Source organism: Ornithorhynchus anatinus, chromosome 11 (assembly GCF_004115215.2).
Source record: "Ornithorhynchus anatinus isolate Pmale09 chromosome 11, mOrnAna1.pri.v4, whole genome shotgun sequence".
In the NCBI taxonomy this organism is placed as follows: domain Eukaryota; kingdom Metazoa; phylum Chordata; class Mammalia; order Monotremata; family Ornithorhynchidae; genus Ornithorhynchus; species Ornithorhynchus anatinus.
Genome location: NC_041738.1, coordinates 24,603,882 through 24,622,543, shown reverse-complemented (window position 1 = coordinate 24,622,543; position 18,662 = coordinate 24,603,882). Strand labels below are relative to the sequence as shown.

General features: G+C 42.0%; 1 protein-coding gene and 2 non-coding genes across 6 annotated transcripts in view; 2 read left to right on the top strand and 1 right to left on the bottom strand.

Moving 5' to 3' along the window:
• Positions 1-18,662, top strand: part of PHKB (phosphorylase kinase regulatory subunit beta) — a 239,896-nt gene that overhangs the window by 98,113 nt on the left and 123,121 nt on the right. For all 4 annotated transcript variants that reach the window (XM_029075680.2, XM_029075681.2, XM_029075682.1 and 1 more), the window contains one exon: positions 6,514-6,577. In XM_029075680.2, the coding sequence (XP_028931513.1) occupies positions 6,514-6,577 (64 nt within the window). The remainder of the gene's footprint in view (positions 1-6,513; positions 6,578-18,662) is intronic.
• On the top strand, positions 5,496-5,633 carry LOC114815402. Its single transcript, XR_003763165.1, has one exon. It is a non-coding gene; the product is annotated as a small nucleolar RNA SNORA7 (small nucleolar RNA).
• On the bottom strand, positions 13,038-13,175 carry LOC114815401. Its single transcript, XR_003763164.1, has one exon. It is a non-coding gene; the product is annotated as a small nucleolar RNA SNORA7 (small nucleolar RNA).

The following is an 18,662-nucleotide window of genomic DNA, read 5'->3' as shown; positions in this document are numbered from 1 at the left end:
CCAACTTCCAGGCTGCATTTTGGGCTTTTCTGCCCAGCCTGCTTCCTTTCTCTGATGTCACTATAGGTATGACTTTATTCTTCTCAGAAAGAATTCTATAGCTACTTGATTATTCACTCTATTTAGCAAATAGGAAGAGTAAGATAGTGAAACTTAATGTCCTTCTTTTCTAAATGATTTTTTAATATCGCCAGCATCCCCAGGGGCAACAGCTATCAGTCAGATGGACTCAGTCAGGAACCATGAATAAGGAAGCATTTCTTCCACGGAGAGGGGGAAATCTTTGATTCATTTCTATGTACTGTGACAGGACGCTCCTTTCAGTATCTCATACATTCTGTTGGAAACCTAACTTTTATTTTCTGAAAAAGGGTATCTGATGTGTCTGGGTAGGCTTAGACATTTTGTCTTTCACTGTTCTTTATCAAACATTACCATAAATCACCCATTATTGTTTGAGAGCACTTTTTCTCAATACTAAAGGTAAATGCATTGACACCTAAAGAAAAGGGAGAAAGTATCCCAGTCCTCCAGGAATTTACAATGTGAGAGACACCACACACACACACACACACACACACACACACACTCATTTATTGAAAAAAAATAACCATTTGGGAAAGTAGAGAACAACATATGGCAAATGAAACTTGAAAAAATTCAAAACTAGTCCAAAGAAAAAGCAACAGCAACAGAACGTCTTGGTTTGGTTTACTATCCCAAGACTTTAGATATTCAGCCCTTTTCTTAACTGCATGTTTTTACAGTACTACTAATAATGATGATGATAATCATTAATGATGATAATAATTATTAATGATGATAATAATGATGATAATAATTGTGGTATTTGTTGAGCATTTACCATGTACCGGGCACTTTACTAAGAACTGGGGTGGATACAAGCAAATTGGGCTGGACTCAGTCCCCGTCCTACATGGAGTTCACTGTTTTAATCCCCATTTTACAAATGAGGTAACGGTGGGATAGAGAAGTGAAGTGACATGCCCAAGGCCATACAGCACATAAGAAGTGGATTAGAACACACATCCTCTGATTCTCAGGCCCGTGCTCTTTCCACTAGACCTCACTGCTTCCTACTGCCTCATTTTATCAATGAGTCAGTCAACGATATTGAGTGCTTATTCTACACAGAGTACTGTACTAAGCATTTAAGAGAGTACAATGAGAGTTGACATAATTCCCATCTACAAGGAATCTACAGCCTAAAGGTGGAGACATTTTAAAATGAATTTCAGATAGGAGAAATGGGCGAATTTAGGGATAGGTACTTAGGATTTCTTGGGATGAGGTGAATATCAAATGCTTAAGGGGTACAGATCCAAGCATATAAAAGGGAAGGTGAATTGGGGAAACGGGGGCTTGGTTAGAGAAGGCCTCTTGGAGGAGATGTGATTTTAGGACAGCTTTGGACATGAGAAGTGATGGTCTGTCAGATATTGAACGGCAGGAGTTCCAGGCTAGGAGGAGGATATGGGCCAGAGGTTGGTGGTGACAGCGAGAGAGTTCCAATGAGTAGCATGGCATTAGAAGAGGAACCTCCTCAAAAACCTCCATTGGTTGCCTATCAACCTTCGTATGAAGCAAAAACTCTTCACTCTTGGCTTCAAAGCTCTCCATCACCTTGCCCCCTCCTATTTCACCTCCCTTCTCTCCGTCCACAGCCCAGCCCGTACATTCCGCTCCTCTGCCGCTGACCTCCTCAAGGTGCCTCGTTCTCGCCTTTCCCGCCGTCGACCCCGGCCCACGTCCTACCACTGACCTGGAATGCCCTCCCCCCTCACGTCTGCCAAACTAACTCTATTCCCCTCTTCAAAGTCCTACTGAGCGCTCACCTCCTCCAGGAGACCTTCCCAGACTGAGCCCTCCCTTTCCCTCTGTCCCTCCTCTCCTCTCCACTGCCCCTACTCCCTCCCTCTGCTCTACCCCTTTCCCCTCCCCACAGCACTTGTGTATATTTGTATATAGTATTTATTACTCTATTTTATAAATGATATGTATATATCTATGATTCTATCTATATTGATGGTATTGATGCCTGACTACTTGTTTTGCTATGCTCTCGGTCTCCCTTTTAGACTGTGAGCCCATTGTTGGGCAGGGATGGTCTCTATCCATTGCCAAATTGTACATTCCTAACACTTAGTACAGTGCTCTGCACACAGTAAGTGCTCAATAAATACGATTGAATGAATGAAAAGAGCAAAGAAGAGTGTGGGGTGTTGGGTTTCGGTAGTAAGGTGAGGTCGGAAGGGGGAGAATTGGTGAGTCTTTTAAAGCTGATATTAATGGGTTTCTGTTTGACACCTAAACTTAACATGTCCAAAACAGAACCTAAGATTTTCCCACCCAAACCCTGTCCTCCCCATGACTTTCCCGTCACGGTACACACCACCATCCTCCCTGTCTCACAAGCCTGTAACCTTGGCATTATCTTCAACTCAACTCTCTCATTCAACCCACGTAGTCAGTCTGTCACCAAATCCTTTCGGTTTTATCTTTACAACGTATCGGGAATCCTGCCCTATCCAAACTGCCCCATACTGTTAACAAACATTTTTCCTCTCTCATCCTCACTACTGCATCAGTCTCCTCACTGATCTTTCTGCCTCCTATCTCTCCCCACTTCAGTTCTTAGTTCATTTGCCTATTCAGATCATTTTTCTTAAAAACCATTCAATCTACATCTCCCCACTCCTCAAGAGCCTTTAGTGGTTGCCCATCCATCTCCACATCGAACAGAAACTCCTGACCAGTGGCTTTAAAACCCTCACTCTGCTCACCCCCTCCTATTTTATCTTGCTGATCCCCTACTAACAGCCCAGGCTGCACAATTCAGTCTTGTATCCCCAGCTTGTTCAACGTGCCCCAATCTCATCTATCTCATCACAGAGCCCTTTCCCATATCTTCCCTCTGGCCTGGATTTCTCTATTCTTCCATATACACCAGTCCATCACTCTTCCCACCCCCTTCAAAGCCATATTGAGGTCACATCTCCAAGAGATCATCCTCAGTTAAGCCCTCTTTCCCCCACTTCCTTTCCTTTCTGTGTCATCTATTCACTTGGATCCAGGACCATTGATATTCTTAATCCCCACAGCATTTATGGATATGTATATATCCATATGTTATATATTTATTTTAGTGTGTGACTGCCCCCCTCTAGACTGTAAGCTTGTTTTGGGCAGGGGAATGTGTCTACCAACTCTGTTTTTAGTTTTTTCTTTGTTTTTATGGTATTTATTGAAGGCTTACTATACTGTACCAAGTGCTGTGGTAGATACAAGCTAAGCAGGTTGGATGCAGTCCACGTCCCACCTGGGGCTCGCGGTCTTAATCCACATATTACAGATGACACAGAGAGGTGAAGTGATGTGCCCAAGGCCACACAGCAGACAAGTAATGGAGCTAGGATTAGAACCCAGGTCTTTCTGATTCCCAGGTCGGTGCTCTATCCACTAGGTTACGTTGCTTCTCTGTTGTATAGTACAACTCTGTGTACTCTCCCAAGCACTTAGTGCAGTGTTCTGCACACATTATGCACTCAGTAAATACCACTGATCGATCAAGAGAAAGTATTTTGGGTATGTAGAAGAAATGGAGCATAAAGACTTTGGAAAATTGGAAGGGATCTAGGTTCCTATGGGAGAACAGGACAGTTTACCAGGAAGGGCAGGTGGGAGAGAAGGCAAGTGAGAAGATTTTATTTGGAGTGTGGAATTCCTGAGTTGGTGAGGTTAGAGATGATTAGATGGAACATGTGTCCAAGTTGGTGAGTTTGTGAGGTGAGGTGGAGCAGGAGGTCAGTGGAGTGGAAGAGTGAGTGGAATTGGGCAACGACAAGATCCACATAGATATTGAAGTCCTGAAAATCAGTGTGGGGATGGAGAGAGAGAAGGAATGTGAGATAAAGGATCAAGGGTTCAGAATAATAACAATAATTGTGGTATTTGTTAAGTGGTTACGATGAGAAGCAGTGGAGAAGCAGCGTGGCTCAGTGGAAAGAGCCTGGGCTTCGGAGTCAGAGGTCATGAGTTCGACTCCCGGCTCTGCCACTTGGCAGCTGACTGTGGGCAAGTCACTTAACTTCTCTGTGCCTCAGTTCCCTCATCTGTAAAATGGGGATTAAAAGTGTGTGAGCCCCACATGGGACAGCCTGATTACCCTGTATCTCCCCAGCGCTTAGAACAGTGCTCGGCACCTAGTAAGCACTTAACAAATACCAACATTTTTTATTTTTATGACCCAGGCACTATACTAAGCACTGTGGTGGATACAAGCAAATCAGGTTGGACACAGTCCCTGTCCCACCTGGGGCTCACAGCATTAATCCCCATTGTATAGATGAGGTAACCGGGCCACAGAGAAGTGAAGTGACTTGCCCAAACTCACCTCACTACTCTTCTACTACAATCCAGCCCTCACACTTTGCTCCTCTAATGCTAACCTTCTCACTGTACTTTGATCTTGTCTTTCTCCCTGCCGACCTCTTGCCCATGTCCTGCCTCTGGCCTGAACACCCTCCTTATATCCAACAGACAATTACTCTCCCCTGCTTCAAAGCCTTATTCAAGGCCCATCTCCTCCAAGAGGCCTTCCCTGACTAAGCCCTCCTTTTATCTTCTCACACTCCCTTCTGTGATGACTTGACTTGCTCCCTTTATTCTTCCCCCCTTCCAGCCCCACAGCACTTATGTACATATCTGTAATTTATTTATGTTAATGTCTGTCTCCCCCAGTTCTAGGCTGTAAGCTTGTTGTGGGCAGGGAATATTTTTTATTATATTGTACTCTCCCAAGTGCTTGTAAGAATAATAATAATTGTGGTATTTGGTAAGTGCTTACTACATGCTAGGCATTATACTAAGCGCTGGGGTGGATACAAGTAAATAAAGGTTGGACAGAGTCCCTCTCCCACGTGGGGCTCACTCTCAATCACCTCGGACTTTGTGTTCCCTCTGCTGGTCCTGGGAACCTCATCGTGATGGTGAAGAGAAGAGGGAGGCAAAAATATTGCGGTTATTCACTAGCTGATTTTATTTTTCTATTAAATAAATTCATAAAGTTTCATCCACTGAATTAGGGCTTTCTATCTGGGATCAAATGAAAACCCAGGTGAAAAAAATTAGGTTTAGCTAAACCTTACCTAGGCATGTTTAGAAAAATAGAACACCCACACTAAATCAATCCATCAATACCCTAAGTTGTAAATAATTCATGTGGTAAAATAGTTAAAATAAAAGCTACATTTTCTTAGGGAACTATTCATAGCAAAACATCAATGCAAACCTAAGTACCTTGTGGTATGAATGATTTAGAAAACTGCTAAATTGATGAGAAATCATTGATTTCCAAGTGATTACAGTGAAGTGTTTACTTGGAAGAAAGAATTCACCACAAAGCTTTATGCAGTGCAGGAGGGTTATGGCAAAAACTGGGCTTAGAGGGATTTAAAGCCAATAGTTTAGTATATGCCCTCTTAGGACCACACTTGGAGAGTTTCCAGTACTCTACCAGTCTTGGCTATGGGAGGGAGAGTCAAGCAGAGGCCTACCCATTCCATTCCTAGCTTGGCGAGTGGTTAGCCAGTGGAAGGAAGTCTGCTACAGGTCAAAATTCACCCGTGCTGGGCAGCAGCGGCACGGGAGAGAATCAAAGGCGGAGACTCAAGTTTACCACGTGGGAGGCAGCAATTGTAAACGGCCTCCGTATTTTTACCAAGAAAACTCTATGGATCCACTACCAGAACAGTCACAGATGGAGGTGGGGCGTTCTGCGAAAGATGTGTCTATGGAGTCGCTGTGGGTTGGCCACGACTCGACAGCATAAGACAAGCGTAACATATAAGCCTTTTGGTATTTAAAATACAATTTGCATTTTTCCCCAGTAAGAAATGCATGGTGCCCAAAAAGAAATGGGGAAATAGCACAAGGGAAGTTTGTCATCCAGTTAATGCCACAAAATTTAAATAGATTGTATTGGAATTCATGGTTAAAGAGTATTTAAACATAGACATTCATCCACACAGTGGTAAGCAGAAATGGGTATGATTTTTTTTCTAACGGGTGCGTTGATGGTTCCATTACATCGATCTGAAATTAATGATCTCTGATGTGGTAATTACAGACACTTCTCATCATTCAGCACCGTTTTGTGAACTTTCTTTAGAGTTGGTGAATGATAACGATACTCAAATGAAACCACCACTTTAAGTAGCTTAGCCAATGCCTAGAAACAAGGTGAGAACAGAAGTATATTTCCCAGGTGATCACTGAGAGAAAGAGCAAGTAAAATGGGGAAGTGCCAGAATTGTCCATAGGTACCATTAGTCTTCCTGTTAAGATTGCCGTAGATATTAACCAAGGAGAATTGTATTTGAAGAGTCTTCTGTTGTTTTTTTTAATTATTACTTTTATTCATATACCAGGAGAATCAGAGTAACAAACATTCCTCTTTTCTCCCCCCTCCCTTTTTTTTTCTCCCTCTTCCAGCTCTGTCGGCTTAGCAAAAGCAGTTTTGGAAGCAATTAATGGATTCAACCTCTTTGGCAACCAGGTACTGAAAACATTTTCAGTGTTCAGTCGTTCTACATTTTCAATTAACTCTGGTTATTCTTTAACAAATTACTTTCACTGCAGATCAAAGAATGTCCAGAATTCATGTAGCTAAGTCAGTTCAATCTTTAAGGAATTTTTTTTCGCATTTTACAAAATAAAAGAAATGGTAAATTAATTCCGGTTTTCTGGCCAGAGAATCATAGCCTAATAAAATCAGCTGTGTCCTCTGATGAAAGGGTTCATTTTTCTTTATTCAGAAACCATGTCCCTCTTTGCCTTTGCTTTTTTAGGAGTTCAAGTTTAGAAACTTTTCTTTTGCTTTTTTATTTCTACTAAATACAATATCCCTCCTATCTTCATTATTGTAATCTGTGGCTGGAGATTGAATTTAAATCTCAAATATAAAAAGTGAAAGGGGAAGTTTAGTGATGTAACACATTGCCAAGGGTGAAATGACAAAAAATATCTACCTGGGTCGGCCATGATATCTCCAGCAACGTGATATGAAGGATATCATTGCCTAGGCTAGAGTCTGGGCTTCTTGAACAGGAAGGGGCCATTACCCTTCTTCCATTTTTTTTTAAGGTAAAAAACAGTGCTTACTATGTTTCAAGCACTGTTCTAAGCACTGGAGTTAGGTACACGATAATGACCTAGTCCTAATCCCACATAAGGCTCACAGTCTTAATCCCCAATTTTAGATGAGGTAACTGAGGGACATAGAAATGAAGTGACTTGTCCAAGGTCACACAGCAGACAAATGGCGAAGCTGGGAGTAGAACCTAAGTCTTCTGACTCCCGGGCCCTTGCTCGTTCCACCAGGTCGCAAAGCTTCTCTCAGCCGCCATATCCGTAGCTGTTCTCCCCACAATCAGTCAGTCATATTTATTGAGCGCTTACTGGGCACAGAGCATAGTGCTAAGCGCTTGGTAGAGTACAATATAACATTCTGGTGAGAGCCTGGGCTCAATTCATCCAAGGCTGCAAGGCTGAACCAGACCCAGCCAGTTTGCTCCCCAGTTTGACCTCCTCCTCCTCCTCCTACCTAGAGCACCCGTCCAGTTTTGTTCCGAGTTTCTCCCGGGGCAGCGGCGGAAGGGTGAATGGAGGGAGAATCCAAGTAGGTCGTCATCACCCCAGAACCAAGGCTCAGAGCGGGAGTTGGATATCAGCACTGGGTTCCTCGGTAGAAGGCTGGGCAGGGCCAGGAGTTAAACTGTCTGAGCTGGATCACGCTGGGAAAGAGCCATTGCAGCGCTTCTTCTGATCATCTCCTCTGACAATGCACGCTCCCTTTGGGTCTCTGAGATGGGGTTGGGGGGCGGTCTTTATCCATTCTGTTATGTACATTTCCCTATTTTTTCCTATTAATGCCTGTCTCCCCCTCTAGACTGTAAGCTCGTTTGGGACAGGGAATATGCCTGTTATACTGTTGTGTTGGACTCTCCCAAGCACTTAGTGCAGGGCGCTCTGCACACAGTAAGCACTCAATAAATTCAATGGCCTGAAGGACTGATTCTGTTGTCAGCCCCACCCGAATCCCAGTCTGAAGCAGCAAGAGGCCAGTATGTAGTAATGTGGAAAGAGAGGATGGACAATCAATCAATCGAACATATTTATTGAGCGCTTACTGTGTGCAGAGCACTGTACTGAGTGCTTGGGAGAGTACATTAGAACAATAAACATTCCTTGCCCACCACAAGCTTACAGTCTGCAGCGGGAGACAGATAACAATATGAATAAATAAATTCCAGATAGGTACCTAAGTGCTGTGGGGTTGAGGGAGGGGCGAATAAAGGGAATAAACCAGGACAATGCAGAACGGAGTGGGAGAAGAGGACATGGGGGCTTAGGGAATAATAATAATGATAATGGTATTTGTTAAGCACTTATATGCCAAGCACTGTTCTAAGCTCTGGGCTAGATACAGGGTAATCAAGTTGTCCCACCTGGGGCTCACGCTTTTAATCCCCATTTTACAGATGAGGTAACTGAGGCACAGAGAATTTAAGTGACTTGCTTAAGGTCACACAGCAGACAAGTTCCAGAGGCAGGATTGGAACCCACATCCTCTGACTCCCAAGCCCGTGCTCTTTCCACTAAGTCACACTGCTTCTCTCTTGGAGGAGCTGTGCCTTCAATCCAGCACTTAGAACAGTGCTTGGCAATAGTAAGTGCTTAACAAATACCATCATCATTATTATTTTTTTATTATTAATAAGACTTTGAAGGTGGGGAAAGTAATTGTCAGATAAGAGGAGGGAGGGCAAGAGGTCAGCGGTGAGATAGATGAGATCGAGGGTCAGTGAATAGGTTGGCATTAAAGAAGCAAAATGTGCAGGCTGGGTTGTAGTAGGAGAACAGTGAGGTGAGGTAGGAGGGGGCAAGGTGATTCCTTTAAAGCCATTTGAAAGGAGTTTCTATGTGATATAGAGGTGGATGGGCAACCCCTGGATGTTCTTAAAGCGTGGAGAAACAAAAACCAGCAGGATTTGGTGACAGATTGAACATGTGGGTTGTGTAAATGGGGGACAATTTACTGTAGAGGTGGTTTTTGTCTATACCCATGCATTACACTGTGGCTCAGGGCTACTAGTTGGAGATTATTGGCTGTGAGGCCTGAGGGTAGAAGCGAGATCCAGAACTGGTAGATTGTGAGCTCACTGTGGGCAGGAATGTCACTGTTTATTGTAGTATTGTACTCTCCCAAGTGCTTAGTACAGGGCTGTGCATACAGTAAACGCTTATTTTGTTAATGAATTGTACATCGCCTTGATTCTATTTAGTTGCCATCGTTTTTACGAGATGTTCTTCCCCTTGACGCTGTTTAGTGCCATTGTTCTTGTCTGTCCGTCTCCCCCGATTAGACTGTAAGCCCGTCAAACGGCAGGGACTGTCTCTATCTGTTGCCGACTTGTTCATCCCAAGCGCTTAGTACAGTGCTCTGCACATAGTAAGCGCTCAATAAATACTATTGAATTAATAAATACGATGAAATGAATGAATGAATGAATGAATGAATGAATGAATGAATGAATGAATGAATGAATGAATGAGGAAAGAAGGAGGAAGAGCAAAGGGGAAGAGGAGAAGAGGTAGCTGGAGTATCAGGAAGATGAAGAATAACCTGGAGCCCTCAAGACAGCTGAGGGAGAGAAGGGCAGCCAATCCAGTTGAAAAGGGAACAGGGCAAGGGTGGAGCAACCCCATGAAGATCAAGTGTTCTGACATGTAATAAATTCCAGTTATACATCCCAGCCCTCGTCTAGTATGTTATAAAAAGCTAAGTCACATGATTTGGACAGGGTCAGAAACAGGAATATCAATTTTTTTACAGACAGTGGAAGAAATGCAAACTGTTCAAGAATAGACTGTGGGGAATAAAACACTGGAGAGTGAGCAGTTGAAGATGGCAGTCAGGGTGGGAACAAGAGAGGGCATAAGTGCTTGGTTAAGGTGTGAAGGGATGGGGCCAGATGTGCAGGTGGAGGGAAGAGTATTTTGAGAGAAAGCAGGAAATCTCTTGAGGTACTCCTGGGAAAGATGGGAAAGTTGAAGAGGCAGGAATGGGAAGGGACTGGAGAGGAACAGGAGAGGTTTTGGGTGCATCACGACTGATAGTTTCACTTTTCTCAAAGTAGGTTGGCCAGGTCATTAAGGACAAGAGATGGGGGAGGTGAGAGGAAAGGCAGTTTGAAGAGGGAGTTAAACATCTGAAACAACCGGCAAGGGCAATGGGTATGGGTGCAGTGAGGGTGGAGAAATAATTTTGCAGAGCTAAAGCACACAAGGATGAACTTGAGGTGGAAGAGGTTGACCTGTTATCTAGATTCCCGCCAGCCGCACTCTGCGCCTCATGCACAGGAACAAAAGAAGTGGACTGTGGAGGCGTTCCAGGGTTGTTGGTGAGTGGTACAAGATGGTCCAACTTAGTAGGAACGAGGGCCACCTCCAACATTCTGGCTTCCTTCTCCAGCTGCTATTTAGTCAGTTAATCAGTGGTATTTATTGAGCGCTTACTGTGTGCAGAACACTGGAGAGTGCAGTACAACAGAGTTGTTAGGCACGTTCCCTGCCCACAAGAAGCTTCACCAAGAAACCTATTTTCATTACCCTATTTATTTTGTTAATGAAATGTACATCGCCTTGATTCTATTTATTTGCTATTGTTTTAATGAGATGTTCATCCCCTTGATTCTATTTATTGCTATTGTTCTTGTCTGTCCATCTCCCCCGATTAGACTGTAAGCCCGTCAGAGGGCAGGGACTGTCTCTATCTGTTACCGATTTGTACATTCCAAGCGCTTAGTACAGTGCTCTGCACATAGTAAGCTCTCAATAAATAAGAAAGAAAGAAAAAAAGAAAGAAAGGAAAGAAAGGAAAGAAAGGAAGGAAAGGAAAGAAAGGAAAGAAAGGAAGAAAGAAAGAAAGGAAAGAAAGGAAAGAAAGGAAAGAAAGGAAAGAAAGAGCAGGAAGGGGCTGGCTCTCAGTCCTTCTCCAGCCTGGGCAGGCCTTCCCTGCCCTCCACCAACACAGATCCATATTCGAACCTGAAAGGCCAGTTCCAGGAATTTTTCTTGGATTGGAGCCTTATTCTGATATTTTCCAGCTTACTTGCAGTAGAAGTAACAGTAATAAGATTCATTACTATGAGCAGAGCCTTGGGAAAGATTACACTGGTGGGAATTGGACCTAGTCCCTGTCCCTCGGGGATCTCAGGTCATAATAATAATAATAGTAATAATTATGGTACTTAAGTGCTTTTCAGGTGCCAAGCATTGTTCTAAGCACCGAGGTAAATACAAGATAGGTTGGACAAAGTCCCCGTCCCACATAGGGCTCACATTCTTAATTCCAATTTTCCAGATAAGGTAACTGAGGCCCAGAGAAGTGAAGTGACTTACCCAAGGTCACACAGCAGACATGTGGCAGAGCTGGGATGAGGTAGAACCCTGAAGAGCTATGATATATTGCAAAGCATCTCTTTCTCCACCTGCAAGAAGCCTGCATACATCAGGAGAGTTTAAATATTTAGTACTTGGAACTCTTTCAGTGTTAATCACTGGTATTTACTGTGCACTTACTATGTGCAGAGCACTGTACTAAGCTCTTAGAAGAGTACAGTACAACAATTAGCCACAAAGAGCTTACAGTGGATCTTCGTGGGTACTCAAAGTAGGTCTTCAACCTGAAGACATTTTTCTGTTTATGTATTTATTTTTATGGTATTTGTTAAGCACTTATTATGTTCCGGGTCACTAAGTATTGGGGTAGGTACAACCTAATCAGGTTGGACACAGTCCCTATCCCAAGTGCCCATTTTCCAGATGAGGTAACTAAGGCACAGAGAAGTGAAGTGACTTGCTCAAGATCACACAGCAGACATGTGGCGGAGCCAGGAATAGAATCCAGGTCCTTCTGACTCCCAGACCCATGCTCTGTCTATTAGGCAACACTGCTTCGTTATTCCAAGTGGTAGCAGGGGCAGGGAATATTGTTGGTTAAGCAGAAGTCAAATGTGATTCTTTACAGATGGAAAAACTGAGGTTCAGGGAGACAGAGAGGGTCTAGTGTTACTTTAGTTGAGAAACTTGTTTATTGTTGTTAAGTTCAGGGAAAGGCATTGTTGGCTCAAAAAAAAAGGTAAATACTTTATACCTTTTCACTCAATAGATATATTGCTTTGGTTTATCTCGTTGGCTTTTCAGGATAATTAAATTCTCTAAAAAAACTGAAACAATTGACATTCCAACCAAATAAACCTAGCGGAATTAAGTGACTCAACTAAAATGCCACAACAAGACAGTTAACAGAGCAGATTGAAGAAGGTTTAGCTCCCATTCCATCTCCCCAGATGTAGATTCAGATTTTTCCAGAGCAGAGAGCACGGTGATTGCCTATCCGTGATAGAATATCCAAAGGGGTTGTCAAGCAGAAAAACTAGTTTGTTGATTGTAGAAATGGAAACAGATAAAACTATTGCCTGACAAAGTGTTTTTAGGCAAGCAAATGTTGCCCATTATAAATTCAGCACCCCAACTTGTTCATTTTCAAACTGACAGCACAGGTATTCTCCTGGGCTGCAGAAAATTGTGCCAAATTAATTGGAAATATATTTTTCCTGCTTCATCAGTTAAATTAAAAATGTTGCATCTAAACAGTAGTTTGTTAAATTCCTAAGATCCCACTGTTGAATCGCTGTAATGTAGCTTCTTGTTCTTGGAAGTGTAGTCTTGTCTTAACACTGTTGAGTCATATTCAACCCATAATGACTCCGTGGACACATCTCTCCCAGAACGCCCCACCGCTGTCAGCAATTGTTCTGGTAGTGGATCCGTAGAGTTTTCTCGATAAAAATCCGGAAGCGGTTTTCCATTGCCTCCTTCCACACAGTAAACTTGAGTCTCCTCCCTCGACTTTCTCCCGTGGTGCTGCTGCCCAGCACGGGTGAGTTTTGGCTTGAAGCAGATTGCCTTCCACTCGCTAGCCATGGGCCAAGCTAGGAATGGAATGGATAGGCCTCTGCTTGACTGTCCCTCCTGTAAACGAGACTGGTAGAGTATTGGAAACTCTCCAGGTGCCATCCTGAGAGGGGTGAAAGTGTGGTAGCCTAATTAAAAATCAGTGCCTGGGAAGAACACATTACAAAGGTTTAGTATATCCAAATTTAGGTACCAAGAACCTCCTCGGGACCTTTGCCAGGAGAACTTGGTTTCAAAGGAATTCCGGATTATTTCCAAGAAGGATGTTAATGCCAAGTGATAGCCTCTGCCTATTTACGTCTCTCTTTTAAGATACTCTGCTTTATTTTGAGTTCAATTTACACAGCTAACTCCCTTCAGTAGGAGATTGCTTTTAAACCGTCAAAAAAGGAAATCTTTGGTTTGGAATATATTTAAATCTCTAAAGACTAGAGCAGGAACACTTTCCTGGAGCTATAATTTCAAGATTACGATTTCGGTAGAGGACAGGAGAAGCAGTGTGGGTTAGTAGATCGAGCATGGACCCGGGAGTTAGAAGCTCTGACACTTGTCTGCTGTAGGACCTCGGACAAGACACTTCATTTTTCTGTGCTTCCGTTACCTCATTTGTAAAATGGGGATTAAGACTCAGTCCCATGTAGGACAGGGACTGTATCCAGTCTGATTACGGTGTACATTCCCTAGTGCTTAGTACAATGCACTGGGTGCTTACATATTAAGCACCTAAGTACTTAACAAAGACCCTGAAAAAGTCAACTCTTGTAGACTGACAAAATCTATGCAAGCTTTGTTGTGCTTAGTATCTCAATGTGACGAAAACTCACAGTTTGAATCCACTCAATAGAATATTTAAAAGACATGAGCCCTTGCCACTAGAAGTTACAATCTAATGTTTCAAATATGTAAAGTCTTTTATATTCTCTAAGAAAAGAATAGCTAACCAGTTGTCCTGGGCATTTTTGTAATTCATCTCCCTACAATCAGGGTTCCGAACCAGATTATCTCTCCAAGTGTCCTCCAGCTATATATCAGACAGACACACACGTTCATACATACATACATACATACATACATTCAGATGCAGGGCAGCTTGTCTCAAAAATATCAAAAAATACAAACTTCTGGAGTTCATTGAAATTTCATTGAAGACAAGACCTCTATATTTTTCAGAAAGTAAATTCCACTAAGTACTTGGAAAGAATATGTGGGTGGGAATTAGACCCCATTTTTAATAAATGGCATTTTTTCTGTCAGTAATCAGATGTTTTAAATTACCACATTTTGGATCCATAAGCATTAAATGAGGGTGCGCAGCTGCCCACGCTTCTGTTTTAATGAAAGCACAGTAAGTTGATGAAGTTGAATTTATACTTAGTCATTTTGTGAAACTCTGTAGTTGATTGGATTGCAGCAATGGCAGTTTGGTTCAGCTGATCACAAAAAATATCTCCTTGCATGCCTGTCTTTTGGCAACATTTTTCTCTCCCATCACCCTCACATTTCAGGAGTTATAAGCAGGTAGTGTAGAGCACTGTTAGAGAAGGAAACACTCATTTATGTATTTTTGTAAACTTCCCTTATAAAAATTCAGGGGAAAAGTCTGGATGGATGGTAAAGAGTGTGCTGGACCTAGTTTCTCCAAAAGATGCAACTTTTAAAGAATTTCTATATATGTAAGCTAAATAGTATTTTGGGTTTTTTTATGATGTTCAACATGATATTGCCTAGGGATATGTTGGGAATATTAGAAATAGTCTCCAGATGAACTTTAAAGCAGCTTGGCTCAGTGGAAAGTGCCCTGGCTTGGGAGTCAGAGGTCATGGGTTCTGATCGTGGCTCTGCTGCTTGTCAGCTGTATGACCTTGGGCAAGTCACTTAACTTATCTGTGCCTCAGTGACCTCATCTGTAAAATGGGGATGAAGACTGTAACCCTTACGTGGGACAACCTGATTAGTTTGTATCTACCCCAGTGCTTAAAACAGTGCTTGGCACATAGTAAGCCTTTAACAAATACCAACATTATTATTATGTTACTTGATTCTAAGATATTCTGGGTACAGTTACACATGGAAGTATTTAATAAAATAGTATAATAGCCAAATTATGTATTTGTGTTCCTCCTAGTTCTTTAAGTAGTAGAAACAAAGGATATTGATGTTTGGCAGTATTATTTGAATGTCATATAAAGTGCTCCAGATGTAAAAAGTAATAGCCATTCACTGTTGAATGAATGAGCTCTCTCCTACTTCACAATTGTTACCTAATTTATAAGTTCATGTCTCAGGCATGAAATGAGTGGATTCATGGACTTATGTTGTAAAGATTCTTTGAAATTATTGGAAAATAGGCAACATGTCATTTGTCATGGTAATGAAAGAGTTTCAGAACAGTATTTTGACATTTACCCAGGATGTTTGCTAACCTAGACCTCTAGTAATCTGATGATATGTCATGGAATGGGATGCATCCATTAGAGAAGATGTGTAGTCCTGTGCCCTTTAAGGCACCTTTTAATAACAATTTTAGTTGTGTGTATGTGACTATCTTATCGGGGTACAAATCAGGATAGAATTCTCTCCAAAATGTAAACTCCACGCACAATACAGTATAAAAAAGATGATCATATTCACTAGCTATGTTCTATTTCCATTTATGTCAAAGAGGTAAGTTAGTTGGAACCTTTGTCCTTGTCCTAGGAGTTGAATTATAATAATAATTGTGGTATTTGTTAAGTGATTCCCTATGTGCCAAGCCCTTTACTAAAGATTGGGGGAGGTGCAAGGTAATCAGACCAGGTGCAGCCCCTGTCCCAAATGAGGTTCACAGTCAAAGGAGGAGAGAGAACAGGTATTGTCCCCATTTTACAGATGAGGATACTGAAGGACAGAGAATTTCAGTTACTCACCAAGGTCACACAGCATGCAAGTGGCATATCAGGATTAGAACCCAGATCCTCCACTTCCCAGACCTGTGCTCTTTCTCCTAGGCTATGGTGTTTCTTTGGGAATATAGAATTTTGTTGGAAGTCCAGACAAGAATTCTCTTAGACTGTGCTGTCATTTTCCTTTCCTTGTGGGTGAGCGGTGCAAGGATTATATTTAAGGAAACATTTTACGGGGAATATCATGGGTATCCTGGCTTTGATTTCCGAATACCTGGAGTTAAATAAGAGAGTCTTGGCTAATAGGATGAGAAAGCATTTGAATGGGTTCCCAAATGGAGCTGGAGAAGTCTCCTTCATTGGAAATTTTTAAGAAGGAGAAAACTGAAATGATGGCCATCTTAGGAACAACTATAATTAAATTATCCAAGAATCTTGAATTCATTTAGTATTTTAATGACTATGTTAATTAACTCAATTTGCGTTCTAAATCAAGTGCGATTGGTGCCATTATTTTACACATTAAGGTCCTGAACCTCAATAAGATTGGTATAATCCAGGGGACAATTTAGTAAAGGGGGGGTAAACCATTAATGATAGAGAAGAAGTCATGGGGAGTTCAGACATTGTCACTGTCGAGGAATTTTAATTTAATAAATAATTCAATTCTTTATAATTCTTATAATATTGGGACTTCATAAGTTTTTCATCAACAGAACTGGTAAAAGATTCCCTGCTTCTTTCCTGAAAAGTTCTTCTCCCCAATTTAGAAATAATAATCCTATCTCCCGTACAGTTTTACTGTATAAATACCAATGAAACAAATTTAACTTTGAGAAATAGCTGAGATAGCTAACTTAATCAGGAGGTTTAATAGTAATGAGGTATTTAATGTATGAGTATTTTCAGGATTTAGAATTTTAAAGTAAAATGACTAAAATTTATCAGATTCTTTTTTTTTTTTACATGGTATTTGTTAAGCATTAACTATGTGAAACTGTACTATCAGTAGAAAAAGCCCGGGCTTGGGAGTCAGAGGTCATGGGTTCGAATCCCGGTTCCACCACTTGTCAGCTGTGTGACTGTGGGCAGGTCACTTCACTTCTCTGTGCCTCAGTTACCTCATCTGGAAAATGGGGATGACTGTGAGCCTCTCGTGGGACAACCTGTATCTACCCCAGCACTTAGAACAGTGCCCTGCACATAGTAAGCGCCTAACAAATACCAACATTATTATTATTATCATTATCATTATTATTATTATTAACCACTGAGGTACAAAATTAATCAGGGTGGACACAGTTCATGTCCCCCACGAGGCTCACTTGCACGTATCATTCAACATCTTCTTGCCTTTCGTTATAAAAGTGAAAAAATATACAAATGAGCTGAAGTCAACATTTGAAATGTGATGGCTAAAATAAGAATTCCACATGCTGTATCGAATGTTTGGAACAATGGGACCAACTCCACATTTGCTCTGATATTCACAGGATGCAAAAATTAATGCGGTCGATTCTTTAAAATGGATGACATGCATTCTTGTTATTAATAACAGTAATAATAATTGTGGTATTTTTTAAGCACACTGTACTAAGCGCTGGGGAACCTACAAGTAATCAGGTTGGACACAGTCCCTCTCTCACGTGGACTTCAGTCTTCATTCCCATTTTACATATGAGGAAACTGAGGCACAGAGAAGTGAGTGTGGCCTGCCCAAGGTCAGAGTAGACAGATGTGTGTCTGTCTCCTTGCTGACCTCGCAGTCACTTGTCACTCCCCAGTCTAGTCCATACCTAATAATAATAATTATGGTATATGTTAAGTGCTTACTATGTGCCAGGCATTGTATTAAGTGCTGGGGTGAAAACAAGCAAATTGGGTTGGGCACAGTCCCTTGTCCTATGTGGGGCTCACAGTATCAATCCCCAATTTACAGATGAGGTAACTGAGGCACAAAGAAGTTAAGTGACTTGTCCGAAGTCACTCTACCACCCAGATCATTTTTCTACAAAAATGTTAAGGACATGTTTCCTCACTCTTCAGGATCCAGTGGTTGTCCATCCATCTCCATGTCAAACAGAAACTCTTCACCGTTGGCTTTTAAGCGCTCAATCACCTTGCCCCCTCCTTCCTCACCTTGCTACTCTCCTACTATAACCCAGCCCACACAATTCACTCCTCTAATGCTAACTTTCTCATTTCTGACAGACAATTATTATCTGCCCCCTTCAAAACCTTATTGAAGGTACATCTCCTCCCCAGAGACCCTCCCTGACTAAGCCCCCCTTTCCTCTTCTCCCACTCCTTTCTCCATCACCCTGACTTGTTCCCGTTGTTCATCCCCCGTCCCAGCCCCACGGCAGTTATGTACACCTTTGTAATATATTTGTATTAATGTCGGTGTCCCCAGTTCTAGACTGTAAGCTCATTGTCAGCAGGGAATGTGAATGTGAATGTGTCTGATTTCTGTTGTATTGTATTCTCCCAAGCACTTAGTATAATTCTCTGCACATAGTAAGCACTCAATAAATACAGTGGAATGAATGAATGAATTCAGTGAATGAAAGGTGGTGGTGCTGGGATTTGAACTCAGGCCCTCTGACTCCCGGGCCCGTTTATTTTGCAGTAGGCCACGATGCATTCTTGTTTTTGGTTTTGATTTTGCGTTCTCCTAAAAGTGATGATGCATGTTAATGGGGCTTTGATTTCTTTGAC